The following is a 17,313-nucleotide window of genomic DNA, read 5'->3' as shown; positions in this document are numbered from 1 at the left end:
ATTATTATTATTATTATTAAAATACAATATGAGAACGCAAAATAAACAATGCAATGAAAACGAACCAAGAATTGGCCCACTCCTTAAAAGCACATTTTAAAAGCCGCAGAATGTCCATCAGCCCCAATGCCAGGTTGAAGTGAAGCATTTTTGCTTGGCGCTGAAAGGTACATAATGAAGGTGCCTGGTGAGTCTCCCTGGGGAGAGCATTCCCCCAAGCAGGGAGCCACCACAGAGAAGGCCTGTTGTGTTGCCACCCTCTGAACTCCTCCAGGAGAAGGCAACAGGAGGGCTTGGTATGGATAACTGGGGAAACAGCTTTTTGTCAAAACCTTCCAGGATTTTCCTCACCATTAAATAAATATCTGGAGGACTCCTCTCCACTCAGAAGTGAGTCCTTGGAAACCGTCCCTGGAACTAGGGGTGTTATGTACTGAAGTTCTCACCCTGGGCCAGCAGGGGGATACTGTAGATAGTTTTCACTCAGGTCCACATATGCAAATAAGGGATTGAAAGTGACGTTCAGTGATTGGATAGTTACAGAAAATGGTTACTGTTGTGTTGTAATGGAGCTCTATATAAGCAGGCTGGCTGAACCCTTCAGTTCAGTTCTGTTCTGGCCTGTGAATAAACAAGAGCTGTTTGAAGAATTGCTGTGTCATCTGATATGTTCACCCACAACTTAACAAGGGGCACATAGGATTGCAAACACACTTGGTCAGGAAACAGGCCCTGTTGAAAATAGTGGGGTTTCACTTCTCTTTTCCGGGTTGTGCTGAAAACTATCCGCATGCATCCCCCACTACCCCCAACAACTATCATTCCACCCTCATCTTTGACAGAGGTGCAAAGGGCAGCAGGAGCTTTTCTGCAGTGGCTCCCTGCTTGTGCAATGCTTTCCCTGGGGAATGCAAGCCTTTAGTCACCTGGCGAAAAAACCTTTCTCTTCAACCAGGCCAATTGACAATCTGGTTTTTTAAATGTGTTTGTGGGAGGGGTGGGGTACGGAGTTTTTGGTTGGGTTTTTATTATGTCTCATGTATTATTATTATTTCTGTCGCTGACTGCCCTGAGATGAAGGGCGGTATAAAAATTAAATAAACGAACAGGCGAAGAAGTCTGGTTCGTTTTTCTTGTTTTGTTGCGTGTTTTGTGTTTGGTTTTTCTGTGGCGAGCTGTCAAACTTCCGAGGCCAGGAGCCGCGCGGCCTCTGAGGCACCTCGGCTGCTCCTTCCCTCAGCGCCGCCTCATCCTGCAAAGAAGGCCGCTTCCTCGCTCCGGGCCCGGCGGCGGCGGGGCGGCCCTTCCTCCTCGGGTCCCGCCCCGCGCTCCTCAAGCGAGGCCAGCGCCGGCTTCGGGCGGCGGCGCTGCAGAGATGCGGCGGGTCCGGCGGTCGCGGGTGTCCCGAGCGGGAGGGCCTCTGGCTTTGGCGGCGGCGGCCCTGCTGGTGGCGGCGACGGGGGCGCTGGGCTGGCTGTTGCTGTGGCAACGCGGCCTGCCGGACTCGGAGCTGGGCGAGGCCGGCGGAGTCGCGCTGCCCTCGCAGCAGCCGGCCGAGCTCGCCCGGCGGCTCCTGCGCAGGCCCGTGTACGACAAGCCTCCGCTGGGCAGGGAAGCGGAGTTGGGCGAGCTGGGCCGGCCCGTGCGCCTGGAGCTGAGCGCCGCCGAGCAGCGGCTCCAGGAGGAGAGCATCCGGAGACACCAGATCAACATCTACCTCAGCGACCGCATCTCGCTGCACCGCCGCCTGCCGGAGCGCCGCCACCCCCAGTGAGTGAGGCGGAGGGGAGGGCGGCGAAGGGACGGGCAGTGCCCGAAGGAAACAGGGGAGTCGAGGCAGAGGTGGGGCAGGGGAAAGTCTGGATGGCCGTCTGTCAATATAGGATCTAGCTGAGATTTCTGCGTTGCCCGGGGTTGGGCTAGATGACCCTCAGGGGACCCACCCAACTTTACAATTCCGTGATTGCACTGGAGAGTCTGCTTCTTCAGGTACCTGAAATGGCCACCTTACTTAGAGCACAGGGGTGGGTGTGTGCGTGTATGGGAGGTGAGCTCCAGACAAAATCTAAACCAGTGCTCCTTTTTCCTGTGGGTACTCAAGGGTACTCAATCCCAGCATTAAAATATTTATTTATTTGGTTTTCATATTAAAATTTAACAAACAGATTTCCAACATGCACCATAAAAACAAGACCCCTGGACTTCCCTCTCCTCCCCTTTTTGGGTCCTCTTGTTAATCATTTGCTCCTGCATCTTTTATAATAATCCAAATCTTTTTCATCTCCACTGTATCCAAATTTCACCATTAGACTACAAGTGTTATTACAATCCAACTAACGATTTTAACAGTTTGCAATGATTTTTAAAGTAAGTTATGAATCCTCCCCCCAGTCCCCCATTTTACCCATAATGTTAAAATTGTGGAACTTACTGTAACAACTTCACATTTTTTTTCTATTAAAAAAAGAAGCAGCACTGAGTAAAACCCATTCAGAGTGGATATGAGCTACTGCCTGTCTGGGGAAGTGTTGGCAAAAACAAGATTGTACTGTATAGTGTACATGAGTGCCTAGGAGAGAAGGTTTGCTTTCGGTAGCAGATTCATAGGGGCCCAGCTATACTCTTCAGTTGTAACAGTATATCATGCCTGTGTTTTTCTCCAACATTTTAAAATCTCCCCTCCTTAAACTTGGCCTGCCTACTGCAACTCGTCCCCCGCCTTACAGGTGAACATATGGCAATCATTCCATACAGTTGTGTGCAAATATTGGCGTGTTACTGTAAATACTATGTCGGAAGAGGAACAGAGCAGGCAATTATGATCTGCTCTGAAAACAGGGAAACGACATTTGGAGGGGGGGGGGGAAACCTGTGGCCTTTCTTTCAGTGCCTGTTGAAGTCAGAATGGGATCATGGTGCAGAGGGGGAGCTGTCACCCACCAGATACAAGGTTGGTTCGTTGAAAGACTTCTGTCTGTGGGTATTTAATCCATCTACATTCACCTGTTCACTTCCTGGAACAGTGCACTGCTTCATCCTAGGTTCCCTGGAAGGGTTTGTCCCATACTTTCAGAGCCTGTTTTCATACATATAAAAACAAGTCACTTGTGGCATAAATACCTAGAATAGGGTTACCAGACGTCCCCAGACAAATTCCATCCATGGAATGTCCACAGATTTGCAAATCTGTCCCCAGGAAACGTGGCAGTGGCAGCCTCAGTAGCCCGGAGCCAGCCTGGTAGCGCAGTTGGCTCTGGCTGGCTTCAGGAGCTGCCGCCACTGCCACTGCCGAAGGAGAACCGAGGACGTCTGGCGGTACAGATCTCCTGCCCCCTTCCCCCTTTGTTTTGACAGATCGAGGGAGGCTCCGGAGTCGCAGGCGGGCGGCTGTTGCCCAGGAGGGGCGCAATGCGCTCGGTTTCTCTGCCAGGCAAGGTGTAAAGCCCTTCTTTCGCACCCTGTGAAACATAAATGCACAGTTTTTAAAAAAACTGGGCAATGGCCTGAGACTCACAAACCTCCCCCGATCAGTCAAAACAAAGGGAGAAGAGGGAGGAGATTGGGGGAGGCTCGGGAGTCGGGTGGGCGGCGGTCCTTTGCCCAGTTTTTAAAAAACTCTGCGCATTTATGTTTCATAGGGTGCGAAAGAAGGGCTTTGTACCTTTATGCATATGTGCTTGAGCCCAGGGTCTTTTGCCCAGGGCACCATCCCCACTACTGACTCCCTGTTGCTACTCAGCTTCAACAAAACAAAACAAAAGTGTCCCCGGATTCATTGAAAAAAATCTGGTAACCATAAGCTAGAATGCATATGAAAACCCAATCCTTAATTAATTGGATAATTTAATACATAATGCCTACCTATGTACAAATGTCATGGTATGTGGTACCTGTGGCTGGAAGTTAATGCAACCAGCAAACTCCACGCCAGAAGCAGTGAATGGGACCTGTGCCAGGTTAGCTTTAATGTAAAGGGTCACCTCTTTGAGAGCATCTCCACTTGAAAATTGTGTCGCAAATGAAGATGTTTGTAAGTTGGTGAGAATGTTTGTAGCCTCTCAAAATCATTGCTGCTTCCAGTTCTGCTGCAGCCCAACCTGTTTCCCATATTTTCTCAGGGAGTCCCATCTCTCACCATCATCCTGCTGCCTCCCCAATAATTATCCAAAAATATGTGAGTTCACACAGCTATATTCCACCATTTTTGGAAGTTTGATATCATGTTAAGATATTTCGGCCATGATCATTACTCAGTTGAGCACTTTCTTTGAACCCAGTCCTACATGTATAGTTAACCAAACTTATCACTGTGGCTGCAGTCCCATGCTTAAGATCACACAGATAGTTGCTTTCTTTTTATTGCTGCCTGTTCTCAATCAGGCACAGTGGTAGCCTTTGACAATATTTTCTTCCTGGGAATTTTCCAAGCGAGGCACCCTCAACTGATTTAAGCCGGATGTAGTTCCACTCTTTATGCTAGCTGCTCATAATCCTTTCATTCTTGGCACCCCAACCTGTACAATAAACTGCCCTGTACAGTACACATGGACATTGCCAATAGCTGCCTTATCATGTTCATTTCTGCTTGTTGGAGGAAACTGAAGTCTTTTATTTACAAAAGATTCTAACAAGATTGCTCATAAGAAGAAGTAAAAAATACTACACTTTACTTCCTGGACTAGAGAGATTGTAAATTGCTGACGTTGCAATGTCTGTGAGTGTAGCGTAACTGAATGGTGTATATATTTCCACCACACAGGTGAAGCTCAGTTTCTGGTTATACACCTGACTATTAGCTACTAATAACTTCTCAGAAATTGGTTTGAGTATCATGCAATTTTACTGTGTTAGGGAACTTGAGAAAGTTATCAGCATGATGAAATTTTCACCGCAAAAACAATCATTTGATTTGGCCCTTGAAGGGAGCAGCAGGAGCATTAGTGAGCAAAATGGGAACACCTTTGGGTAGGAGAGAGGTCTAAGTGAATGATCTGATGAAATATATTTCCTAGAAACCAGAAAACTGAGCAAGTGAATTTTATATGAGCTGGCTGTGATTAACCTTGGTGGGGCAAGGAAGGGAAGTCTTCTGAAGCATTCATGTCTAATGTCCTACAGAACCTCAGTCAGGTAGTTTCTTCATAGCAGAATGAAGACAGGCAGTAGATCTGGGTAGCCAACTGAATGGCCTCCTGATGTTGCTGGACTACTACACCTGTCATTCCTTCCCATTGGCATGCTGTCTGGGGTTGATGGAAGTTGGAGTCCTACAACACCTGGAGGTCACCATGTTGGATACTTCAGGTCAAGATCTTGACATGGTGGCAACATAATGACTTCTACTTTAATTGCCTTTGGCTCTGTAGGTAAGTCCCTGTGCCTGGCATTCTCCCAGTTTGGTAAACGAGGGAGATAGAAGAGTGGGTGACAATTGCCTCAGTAATTCGTTGTAAGGTTTTAATCTATTCATTGGTATAGTTACCGTAATTGAATATCACAGATTTTCAAAGCTGATATTTGAACTGCTTGAATAAAGGAGAATGAAGCTCAAATGAAAAACACGTGTGAATCTGAACAGTTACTGCATTCTGTGAAAATATGCTTAACATTTAATAATAATAAACCTATATGGTTAAACTCTGCAGATATTAAAAATAAGCTCTCACTGATCCACCTCTACTTGATGTTTTAGAAAAGATATTTACATGCAATTAGTAGCAGCAGAATTGGGAGTGGGATGGTATTTGCAAATAATACATCATGAATAGGTGGTATTGACACTTGGATATACATTCTGATGTGTGCTTGGAAGTAGCATTGAATTCCTTAATATATTTAATGTAGTACGGAGCGTATCACAAACTGGATGTTATTCCTAATGGAGTTGATACGCTCTTTGAAACTGCAAGATGAAAATCTAGGAGAAATTACTTCCTTGCTGCAGGTCCTACTCTACACAATTACGATACGTATTTGTGTATTCACCTCACTTCTGCATAAATTGTTGGGCAGAGTATTGCTTAATTATGTATCTGATTTTTCAATTAAAATGTATGCTTTTCTTACAGATGCAGAGAAAAGAAGTATGATTATTATAACCTTCCAAAGACTTCTGTTATAATAGCTTTTTATAATGAGGCTTGGTCAACGCTTCTCAGAACAGTTCATAGTGTTCTTGAGACTTCTCCTGACATCCTTCTAGAAGAAGTCATCCTTGTAGATGATTACAGTGATAAAGGTAAGCCGTGTCTCCACAAAGCCCCCTGCTGGCACAGGATTTTCTGTGAAATGAATAGGGCATTTAGTAGCTACTACATTTGGAGGCAAGCGTAGCCCTTTTAGGATATAATTAGTGTAAGAGTGCAACTTAGCAGGAAGTATTTTCAAGGAACAACATAGACTGAAACTGGCTTGCATAGAGATGCGTTGTGTGTTCTAATGTTTGGTCTATACTCCTGAAAATTACTTCTCTGTAATCGTAGTGTGATTATCTCGTTGGTATAGCACAATGTTTGTTTCCCACCTCTCTTAAAATCTTGGCGGACATGTGAGCCACCACAGGATGAGGAGACTTGACTAATAATCTTTGGGAATGGTTTACCAAGCGACGGAATATTGCACAGGTTGGGATCCCCAAGAATAAAAAGCTAGGCCGAGGGGAACCTAGCAGGCAGGCCTGATGCACATAGGTAGGCAAGCTGCAGTTCAGTCATGCTGGTTCAAGCGGCAGCTGTACTCATTTTACAAATGGCTTGTGTGATGCTTGGCTAAATTACTTACCTCTCATCCCAGCTTACTCAACAGAGTGGGTTTGAGGCTAAAATGCTGCTCTGCGCTCCTTGGTATGCAAGTGCAGTGGTACCTCAGGTTAAGTACTTAATTCATTCCAGAGGTCCGCTCTTAACCTGAAACTGTTCTTAACCTGAAGCACCACTTTAGCTAATGGGGCCTCCTGCTGCCGCCGTGCCGCCAGAGCACGATTTCTGTTCTCATCCTGAAGCACAGTTCTTAACCTGAAGCACTATTTTTGGGTTAGTGGAGTGTGTAACCTGAAGCGTATGTAACCTGAAGCGTATGTAACCCGAGGTACCACTGTAGATATATCCAAGTACCCTGTCCAGATGGCTACTGGATACAGTGGTGTCCCGCAAGACGAATGCCTCGCAAGACGAAAAACCCGCTAGACGAAAGGGTTTTCCGTTTTTTGATGCACTTCGCAAGACGAATTTCCCTATGGGCTTGCTTCGCAAAACGAAAAAGTCTTGCGAGTCTTGCGATTTTTTTTGCTCCCCCCCCCCTTTTCTAAGCTGCTAAGCCGCTAATAGCCTTTTAGCCACTAATCCGCTAAGCCTTTAATAGCCGCTAAACCGTTAATAGCGCTAATCCGCTAATAGGGTTGCTTCGCAAGATGAAAAAACCGCTAGACTCGCGGAACGGATTAATTTCGTCTTGTGAGGCACCACTGTAGTTATGTGATATCAGGCAAAGTCTATCCTGTCTGCTGAAATCAAGTAACCAAAGACCCAGCAATCTCAGTTTTGCAGTAATAAGGATGAATGAGATTAATGAATCAATGCACAAAATGCTACTGTAAAATTTATAGCTGATGGGGGTCTACCTACTGTTATATAAAACTAAGACTTACAGATGTAAAAGTATAACTAGAATAACTAAAATGATCGTACCAAATAAAATGGGAATGGTAACACTGAATTTTAACACATTTGCTTGGCTCTTCTGCATACTATTTAATAAATCTAATAGTGGAACAAAGCAAAAGGGATGTCAGATTTTGAATAGGGGTCTCTGCAGAATGGGATATTTCTGCTGTATAAATTTTAGCCCACATTTCATTTGAAGAAAAAACATCACTCCTTACAACTCTATTCAATAAGTATTTTGATGTGTGGAAACCTAATCAGTTAATGTTTTCTAATTTTATTTTTAGCCTAGAATATTTGGATTGTACTCTTCTGTGACCAAAACAGGGTAATAGTGATTGTCCACACCTGAGTCTTTTGTTAGTCTGATATTTATTCCACTCTCAGAATAGTAATGTTCTCAAAATATATGTATAATCTAACTCCTAGGGTGATATTCAACTAAGGTTTACTTAAAGTAGACTCACTGAAATTAACTGGCTTAACTTAGTCATGTTCATTAATTTCACTGTATCTCCTCTGAGTCAAACTTTGTTGAATGCCATCCCTAATATGTAGTTTGAGTAGTACCTTTCTCAGATACTGATTTATTATACTGTATTTAAAAATATTTTTACCCTGCCTTCACCCTTATCAGTGCTTCACCAGAATACAAACCTTATTTATAAAACAGACAAATTAAAGGAGAATGGGAGAAAACCTCAATAAAGAGAATTTAAAGTCCCTAGGTAGTTTACACAGATACAGTCATTCCTTAACAAGATTAATAACTTAATGTTATCTTCCATGTCCTGTATGAGGAGATCACAGAGATGTAAGCATATGGGTGATAGCAGAGACACTGAAAGGGAGGCACACAATAGTTCAGAACCATTTTGAGGACCATATCTGAAAAACAACGGAACTGTTTTGTATATGTAGTAAACTATTTTATCTTGTCTTTCCATTTTAATCCCCCAGTGTGGATTACAACGTATTTTAAATCTATAACAATAAAATACAGTGGTACCTCGGGTTACATACGCTTCAGGTTGCATACGCTTCAGGTTACAGACGCCACTAACCCAGAAATATTACCTTGGGTTAAGAACTTTGCTTCAGGATGAGAACAGAAATCGTGCAGCGGAAGTGCAGCAGCAGCAGCAGGAGGCCCCATTAGCTAAAGTGGTGCTTCAGGTTAAGAACAGTTTTAGGTTAAGAACAGGCCTCCAGAACGAATTAAGTTCTTAACCCAAGGTATCACTGTAATTGAAACAATAAAATAGTAAATGTAATAGCAGTCTTCAAAGGTAATAGAATATTGAAGAACCTTTTGAGACCAATACAGAGCTTTAAACCTTTAAATTACCATGGAAAGGCAGGGCCTGCCCAAGACATTTTGACACCTGAGGCGAACTACAAAATGGTGCCACCTCCCCCAGCCAGGGAAGAAGGGGTGAATGAAGATCTAAATTGGGAACAAGGGGAGGAAGGAAGATCTACATAGGGAACAAGGGGGGAATAAAGATCTAGATTGAGAACAAGGTTGGGAGGAGACTGACAGCGCCTCATTTCCATCAAGAGCTGGCTGTAGATGTGGCATTGGTGGGGGCGCAAACGAGGTGGCAGATGCAGTCACTATGGAGCACACTGCGGCCATCACTGCCGCTTTGGCAGCAGTAGTGGGCGATGCTTTCCTTAGAGGCCAGATCTTCTGTTGCCTCACATTGCCTCATGGGTGGGCCGTCTCAGTGAAAAGAGGACTTCAAAGTCCTCAAATTTAATGCCAGATGAGCAGATAAGGAGAGTGGGTTGATTAACTAAGGTACATCAAGAAAACCCAATCTTGGATGACCACACACATAATCTTGGAAGGTGGGAACACCCAGAGTCAGACTTCCAATGATGATCTCAAAAACCAGGCAGGTTTTAATGAGTACAGGCCATCTTTAATGAGTACAGGCCGTTCAGAAACCCTGATTGACATTAAGTTGGAATATGTTCAGGTCAGCATCTTCGGCGCTGCACTGCTCTGCGTTCAGAGGTGGGGCAAATGAACATGCAAGGTAGGTATTTTTGGTTGTGGCATCACAAATCTGGAACACACCTTCACCATAGCTCACTTTTTGGTGAACTGAAAATGGATTTAAACACCGAATTGCTGGATATGTTTTGATGAAAAGCCGTTTTGCTAGCAGTTGCTTTGTACGACAGCAGTTCATTCATCTCTTTTTTACAGAGCACTTAAAGGAGGCTTTGGAAAACTATGTGGCTAACTTGCGCAAGGTACGGCTTATCCGGGCAAACAAGAGAGAAGGATTGGTTCGAGCAAGACTGCTGGGAGCATCTATAGCAAAGGGGGATGTTCTAACCTTTCTTGATTGCCACTGTGAGTGCCATGAAGAATGGCTTGAACCATTATTAGAAAGGTAATGTTCAGTCAAATACTTTCTATATGCATTAAAAAAGTGAGTGGCATTTGATTTTCATTTTGTTTCTCAGCAGTGGCAACCAGAGCCAGAGTATTTGCCTCACATTCTATATTTTCTGTTCTTCTACCTGCTATTTTAGATGAATCCAAATAGTACTTTAAAAATGATTCCAGTTACAGATAGGTAGCCGTGTTGGTCTGCCATAGTCAAAATAAAAAATTCCTTCCAGTAGCACCTTAAAGACCAACTAAGTTAGTTCTTGGTATGAGCTTTCGTGTGCATGCACACTTCTTCAGATACACTTCAGATACAACTTCTGTTTCAGTGTATCTGAAGAAGTGTGCATGCACACGAAAGCTCATACCAAGAACTAACTTAGTTGGTCTTTAAGGTGCTACTGGAAGGAATTTTTTATTTTAAAAATGATTTAAGACATTCTAATTTCAACAAATATGTGTTGGTTAGAACCAACGTAAATAATGTGTAAACCTCCAATACTTTACTAAGATTCATGTAGCTGCTTTATGCATGCCCAATGGGATTAATATATATTTCAACCATAGATTGCTGCTTTTGAAAATACCCCACAGTTCAGAAGAAATTGCCATGTATCAAGGAAGGACATCTGTTTAAAAAGTATAAGCCCTAAATCCCTTGGATTCATTATTATTATTTTTCCTTTCATTTCTACACCACTTTATATTTTTAAGAAAAAAATCTCAAAGTGGTTTACAACCTCTGTTAAAACATCAAATAAAACAATTCAGAATAAACTATTATAGAATAAAGTCAACTATAAAGTATAATTTCAAAGCAACATAATTAACAGAAAACTTGTGGGTTAAACCACAGAGCCTTGGACTTGCTGATCAGAAGGTTCGAATCCCCATGACGGGGTGAGCTCCCGTTGCTCGGTCCCTGCTCCTGCCAACCTAGCAGTTCGAAAGCACGTCAAAGTGCAAGTGGATAAATAGGTACCACTCCGGTGGGAAGGTAAACAGCGTTTCCGTGTGCTGCTCTGGTTTGCCAGACGCGGCTTAGTCATGCTGGCCACATGACCCGGAAGATGAGCGCCGCAACCCCAGAGTCGGTTTAGAAAACATTACTAAAGAAAGTCAAATATATACATTTAAAACAGCATAATTAGCAAAAGAACAAAATATTATCTTAAACATAGAATGTACCTGCTGCTGTTGCTGCCAGTCCTCCAACAGCAGGAATGTGGATGACCTGGGTCTGCAGCAAGAGTCAGCCAAGATGGTCTCTGGCCTCTTCAATAATCTCAGTTTTTGTAGCGGTAGTGAGTCAGGGCTGGCTTTAAATTGATAGTGTTTACATTTGTAGATAAAAAGGTTGTTTATTGGTATGCCCTCCTTTTTTCAAAATACATATTGCTTATATTGAGATGATGCCGCTGAGACTGCCTGATGATGATGATGATGTGAGCTACTTTCACATTCTTGCAAGATGGAGATGATATGGGATTTTTCTAGCAATGAGAATGGCAAGGGAAGAAAATGCTTGATGGTACACTGTGCCGTGTAATGTGTTTCTGACAACCAACACAAAAAAGCAAAAATGCAAGTGCTCATAGCAAAAAATCAACGCCCAGATTTTCCACTCTGCTGCTATGTGGTGTGTTCCATAGCCAGACCATGAGTAGCAAGCATTAAATGAACTTTGGCTACAACTTGCAATTTATCTGGAGCAAGACAAACCATGAGTCCAGTTTCTGACGTAACACTAAGCCAAACAATGCTTAGTTCTGGGCAGTGCAGTAGTAGCAAGACCAGAGGAGGAGCAGAGTAGACACAGTTTTTGCTGTGGATACCCACATGCTCTCTTAGTCACAGTTTTGCCTAGTGATACATGCAAACTCTGCCCTTACGTATTTTGCGATGTCATAAATGCATTATACAAGCACTGAATGCCATCAAGCATTAAGCCATAATAACTTGCTGGCAACCCCTTTCCCACATACATTAAAAGCATACTTGTGGTATGAGACTAAGACTATTCTTAACACCAAAATATAAGGAAAGCCACAAATGAGCACAAACCCCGCTGTCAGAGGTTGTGGTTCTGCATTGCGAATGAAAGAATAAAAAACGAAACCTCTAAAAATAATTCAGGGAAGTGGAATTTTAGGCAGAACACTTGCCTAAACACCAAAAGCAATATGAAGATGTGAAAAACAACATGTAATAATGCTTGGAATGTAATTAATATTTAACGGGAAACATTTTGAAGGGAAAACGAATGCTTTGACTTTATTTAATAATTTCAACTATTAGGTTATAGAGGCCTATATTACCACATTTATTCAGTTCTTTTGAAGTAACCAAAAGCATGCTTATCAATTTTAACAGTGTGGTTAATCCACCAGATGGCAGTGTGGGGCAAGATTTAGACCGAAAATGAATAATTTCCCTCAAATTTTACTGCAGTCTGTTTATTGTATATACACTGTATGTAGTCTTAGCAACGATTCACATGTTTCCTGATCTCTTATTTTCACTTTAAAAGATTGTTATGAACTGGTGCCTCATGTGGTCTCAGCTGCAGCAGCCTCCATAACTAACCAGCAGCGGTGCAAACTGCTGCCATAGGGTATTCCTGCATAATATTAACTATACTATTATATATTTTGGCCCAGTCATAGCTTTTACTATCCTGTCCTCAAGCTGCTGCTCTTCCACCCTTGCAAACCTTGTTTATAAACGAATTGACTGCACTATTGCAGGAGTTCAGGACATGCCGTTGTTTCTTGCAAATGACCTGATATGACTCAAGGGGCAATTAAAAATTAGAAATGGGGAACAGGGACATAGCTGGGTGCATTGACATTGTATAAATTGAAATAATTGTGCCAACTCTCCCCAATTTATGGCATCACAGTGCACACTACCAGTGGCGTAGCGTGGGTTGTCAGCACCCGGGGCAAGGCAAGTAATTTGCGCCCCCTAACCCGTGGATTTGCGCCCCCTAACCCTAACCCCCAGATGTTGCGCCCGGTGCAGCCGGCCCCCCGTGCACCCCCCACGCTACGCCACTGCACACTTCGGCTCATCATGGTTGTTGCTTTCAGATGGCCAGTAGGGTAGGGGGAAAGGGAGAGCCAACACATTGTAGAGCATGTGTTGGTGCAGGTTTTCGTCTTTTGACCGCTTGGCTTTAATATCTGTAAGTAACCCACTCCTGCTATTACCGTATTTTTTGCACCATAACACTCACTTTTTTCCTCCTAGAAAGTAAGGGGAAATGTCTGTGCGTGTTATGGAAGGAATGCCTACGGGTGGCCGGGGGAATCTGCTGCAGTCGTGAGCAGAGGATCCATGGTTCCCCTTCCTTCCCTCCTCCGTGGCTCGCTTTGAAACAGCAAAGCGGGAGAAGAGCTGCTGAGTGGGGAGGAGAGAGGGACAGAGAGCCTGCTTCTTTAAAGGAGCAAAGCGGGAGAGGAGAGGAGCCTTCTCCCCTTATACCCCTCTTCCGCATTATTAGAAGCATCCTTCTCCACACACCCCACGCGTGCTCCTTCTCCCCTTAAACCCCTCTTCTGCATTATTAGAAGCATCCTTCTCCACGCACCCCACGTGTGTTCCTTGTCCCTTGAGTTCTTTTCCTTCCCTCCCCACTTAAAACATGGTTACAAAGCATGGATCCACATGGATCCTCAGGATTTTTGCATTGGGCTACTCCAAACTCACTGTCAGATCACATGTCTGTGGCCACAGCATGAACCACAAAAATCATACATCCACTGTTTCGTTTAGAATATTTTTTTTCTTGTTTTCCTCCTCTAAAAACTACATGCGTGTTATGGTCGGGTGCGTGTTATAGAGCGGAAAATACGGTAAGTTTCTCTTGCTCTCCTTTCCTCGTCTTCTCTGACTTCATCTCCTTTCTCTTCTTTGGCTGTCTGGCAACCAGCCTGCACTTTGCCTGTCTGCCTGGATTGTGCCCATCTCACTGACAGACCCAGTCAGGAAAGACTGGTCACTGAACTCTTGAAGCTCCTGGGACTGGAGAGTGAGTAAAATGAGTTTGCTTGTGCTCTCTCTCTCTGTGTGTGTGTGTGTGTGTGTGGTGGTTCTGTTGTGCTTCAGCTTTGCCTTTGTATCTGTTTCGCCATGCCTTTTTTCCTTATGCTACCACTTTCTTTGAAGAAGATTACCAAAAGACTTTGTAAAAAGACGCTGTGAAGCAGTTAGATAAGCTCCCCCCCCCCCTTTTTGTTGTTTGTATGTTTAAGTTGCTAAATATTACCTCAACTACAAAGAGGAAAAATCCGGACTATGAATACAGTGGTACCTCAGGTTAGGTGCTTAATTCGTTCCGGAGGTCCGTACTTAACCTGAAACTGTTCTTAACCTGAAGCACCACTTTAGCTACTGGGGCCTCCTGCTGCCACTGCGCCACCACTGCGCGATTTCTGTTCTCATCCTGAAGCAAATTTCTTAACCTGAGGTACTATTTCTGGGTTAGTGGAGTCTGTAACCTGAAGCATATGTAACCTGAGGTACCACTGTATAACAACTTTGCATTGGCAAAGTAAATATATGAACATTACGATGCAGATTTGTTCTGTTCAACTGAACCTGGTGTGGTTCGGCACGGAGTGAAACCATTTTTGTCTCTAAAACCACCATGGATTTTTTTCTCATTTCTCATGGGATGTTGTTAATGGGGAGGAAAGGGACAAAAAGAGGTTGTTCTCCAGCTCTCTGGTGGTGACTAAACTCTTAAAAGTCTCTAGCTGTTAATTAGAACACTTGTGCTAATTTTCCCTATCACAGAGTACAGTTGTTAAATGTCAGTTGTTGAGCCTCACCTGCAGTTACTACATACTTTGTCTAAACCAGGCACCCCCAAACTCAGCCATCCAGATGTTTTGGGACTACAACTCCCATCATCCTTAGCTAGCAGGACCAGTGGTCAGGGATGATGGGAATTGTAGTCCCAAAACATCTGGCGGGCCGAGTTTGGGGGTGCCTGGTCTAAACTAATGGCTAGTTCCCTAATTATTCAAGCTTGCTGCTGAATTGATTAAGCTTATGTGACTTATTTAGGAAGCTGCCTTACACTGAGTCCAACTATTGCTCCATCTAGCTTTGTATTGTCTACAGAGACTAGCAGCAACTGTTCAGAGTTTCAGGCAAGGGACATTCCCAGCCCTACCTGGAGAGGCTGAGGATTGAATGTGAGACCTTTTTGCAAGCAAAGCAGGCGTGCTTCTTCTGAGGTATGCCCTTCCACTTCAGCTACATCCCTTCCCCAAATATATACTTCATTGCATTGAGGCAGTCACATTGCTTTAGACTAAAGCCAGGTTCTCGGGTTGTGGAGCAAGATCCTTCAGTAGGTTACAAGATACTTGCAGTAGTTTAGGAATGATGGTTAATGTTGGAACTTCAGAGTGAACCATGGATGTCAGAAGACAAATGGCAGGTGGGCCTTTTTCTCTTCTTGGTGAATGTTCTCTTTTGCTTGAGATGCTATGTGGGAACTCTGCAATCAGTAGGTAGGGGCAGAAGATGCTTCGTTGTGCTTTGGTGTTAATTCTTAGAGCAGCTGGGCAAAAGAATAAAGAGGATGGGGTGAGGAAGATAAAGGACAAACACTCCTGCTTTGTCTTTTTAGACAAAAATCCTTAATATTCCTTCACTCCCTTCCATAAATCCTCATGCCACCAGTGGGCTGTATGTTCTCAACTGTTTTACACACCTGTTTACATTCATCCATCAAACAGAAGTTGGACCAGAAGGCAAAATAAGTACAGGAAGGGGATGGATTCAAGAGGTTTCATGGAAATTGAGCTAGCTTATGTTTACTTATTTTTTATTTAAAAAAGTTATATAAGCTTCCTGCTGCGCAATGGAAAATAATAAACCATTTAACCTATAAACATACGTACTCTAGTGTGCTTCCATAATGTTGTTTGATATTTCTTGCTTCTGTGAACATCATGCAAATATTATTTCTTTATTAACTTACTTAGAATTAAAGAAGAGCCATCAGCTGTTGTCTGCCCTGTGATTGATGTGATTGACTGGAACACTTTTGAATATTTGGGAAATCCTGGGGAGCCACAGATTGGTGGGTTTGACTGGAGACTGGTCTTCACCTGGCATGTAGTACCCGAAAGGGAACAAAAACAGAGGAGATCCGAGGTTGATGTCATCAGGTCAGACTGATTTCTACTTTCTTTGAAATATATTTTAAACTGCTAAACCCACTGGGCTTAGTAAACTGAAATTTGCTTCTCAGCAAGGATTCTGAATGTTCTATCTATAACACATAATATAAATGTGTAGGTTGTCATATAAATTCTGCTTTTAAAATCACATATGTAAATCTTCCTCTTTCCTCATTTGTAAACATAGTTTTATACTGTACAGTTCTCAGAACACAGAGAGATTAACCAGTGGTAGTGGAGGTGAGAAGCCAGTACATATATGTTTGTGTATGTGTGTGTGTTACATATCAATCGGCCACAAAGAGAAGATCAACTGCTGTTCAGTTCACAAGGCAATGGCAAATGGAATATTGGTTAAAAATGCATTACAGTGGTGCCTCGCAAGACGAAATTAATTCGTTCCGCAAGTTTTTTCTTCTTGCGAGTTTTTCGTCTTGCGATGCACGGTTTCCCATAGGAATGCATTGAAAATCATTTAATGCGTTCCTATGGAAACCGCCTTCAGACCAGGTCCAGGGACAGTCTGTCCCCCGACCTCTTCTGAAGGCTGGGGGGGGGGCAAGGGCTTTTCTTCCCACCCCCAGCATTTTTAAAAACCCCGGGACAGCGGAGGACTTCTCCGCTGTCCGGGGCAATCTTAAAATGCTGGCGGGCGGCATTTTAAAATCGCCCGGGACAGCGGAGGACTTCTCCGCTGTCCGGGGCGATGTAAAAGCCCCTGGGAAGGCAGGCAGGGGGGACAAAGACTTTTGCCCCCCGCCCGCCTTCAGAAGAGGTCCTGGACCTCTTCTGAAGGCGGGCGGGGGGCGAAAGTCTTTGCCCCCCCCGCCTGCCTTCAAAAGCCGTCCGGGACAGCGGAGAAACGCGCTGCCTTTCTCCGCTCTCCCGGGAAGGCAGGCAGGGGGGAGCAAAGACTTTCGCCCCCCGCCCGCCTTCAGAAGAGGTCTGGGGACAGCGGGAAGCGCTTCCCACTGTCCCCGGACCTGGGGCTGCGGCGAGAAGATTGCTTCTCCCCGCCGCCCCTTGCTTCAAAAGAGGTCCGGGG

At 44.1% G+C, this 17,313-nt stretch overlaps 1 protein-coding gene across 1 annotated transcript in view; it reads left to right on the top strand.

The window, feature by feature from the left end:
* Window positions 1–1,199: 1,199 nt before the first annotated feature.
* Window positions 1,200–17,313, top strand: part of GALNT12 (polypeptide N-acetylgalactosaminyltransferase 12) — a 36,319-nt gene continuing 20,205 nt past the window's right edge. Inside the window, exons 1-4 of the mRNA XM_083519400.1 lie at window positions 1,200–1,770; window positions 6,069–6,238; window positions 9,880–10,069; window positions 16,071–16,256. Coding sequence (XP_083375526.1) covers window positions 1,376–1,770; window positions 6,069–6,238; window positions 9,880–10,069; window positions 16,071–16,256 — 941 coding nt within the window. The 5' untranslated portion in view covers window positions 1,200–1,375. The remainder of the gene's footprint in view (window positions 1,771–6,068; window positions 6,239–9,879; window positions 10,070–16,070; window positions 16,257–17,313) is intronic.

This window comes from Podarcis liolepis (assembly GCF_965112155.1).
Source record: "Podarcis liolepis genome assembly, chromosome: 8".
Classification (NCBI taxonomy): Eukaryota; Metazoa; Chordata; class Lepidosauria; order Squamata; family Lacertidae; genus Podarcis; species Podarcis liolepis.
This window is presented reverse-complemented; position numbering and strand designations above follow the sequence as displayed.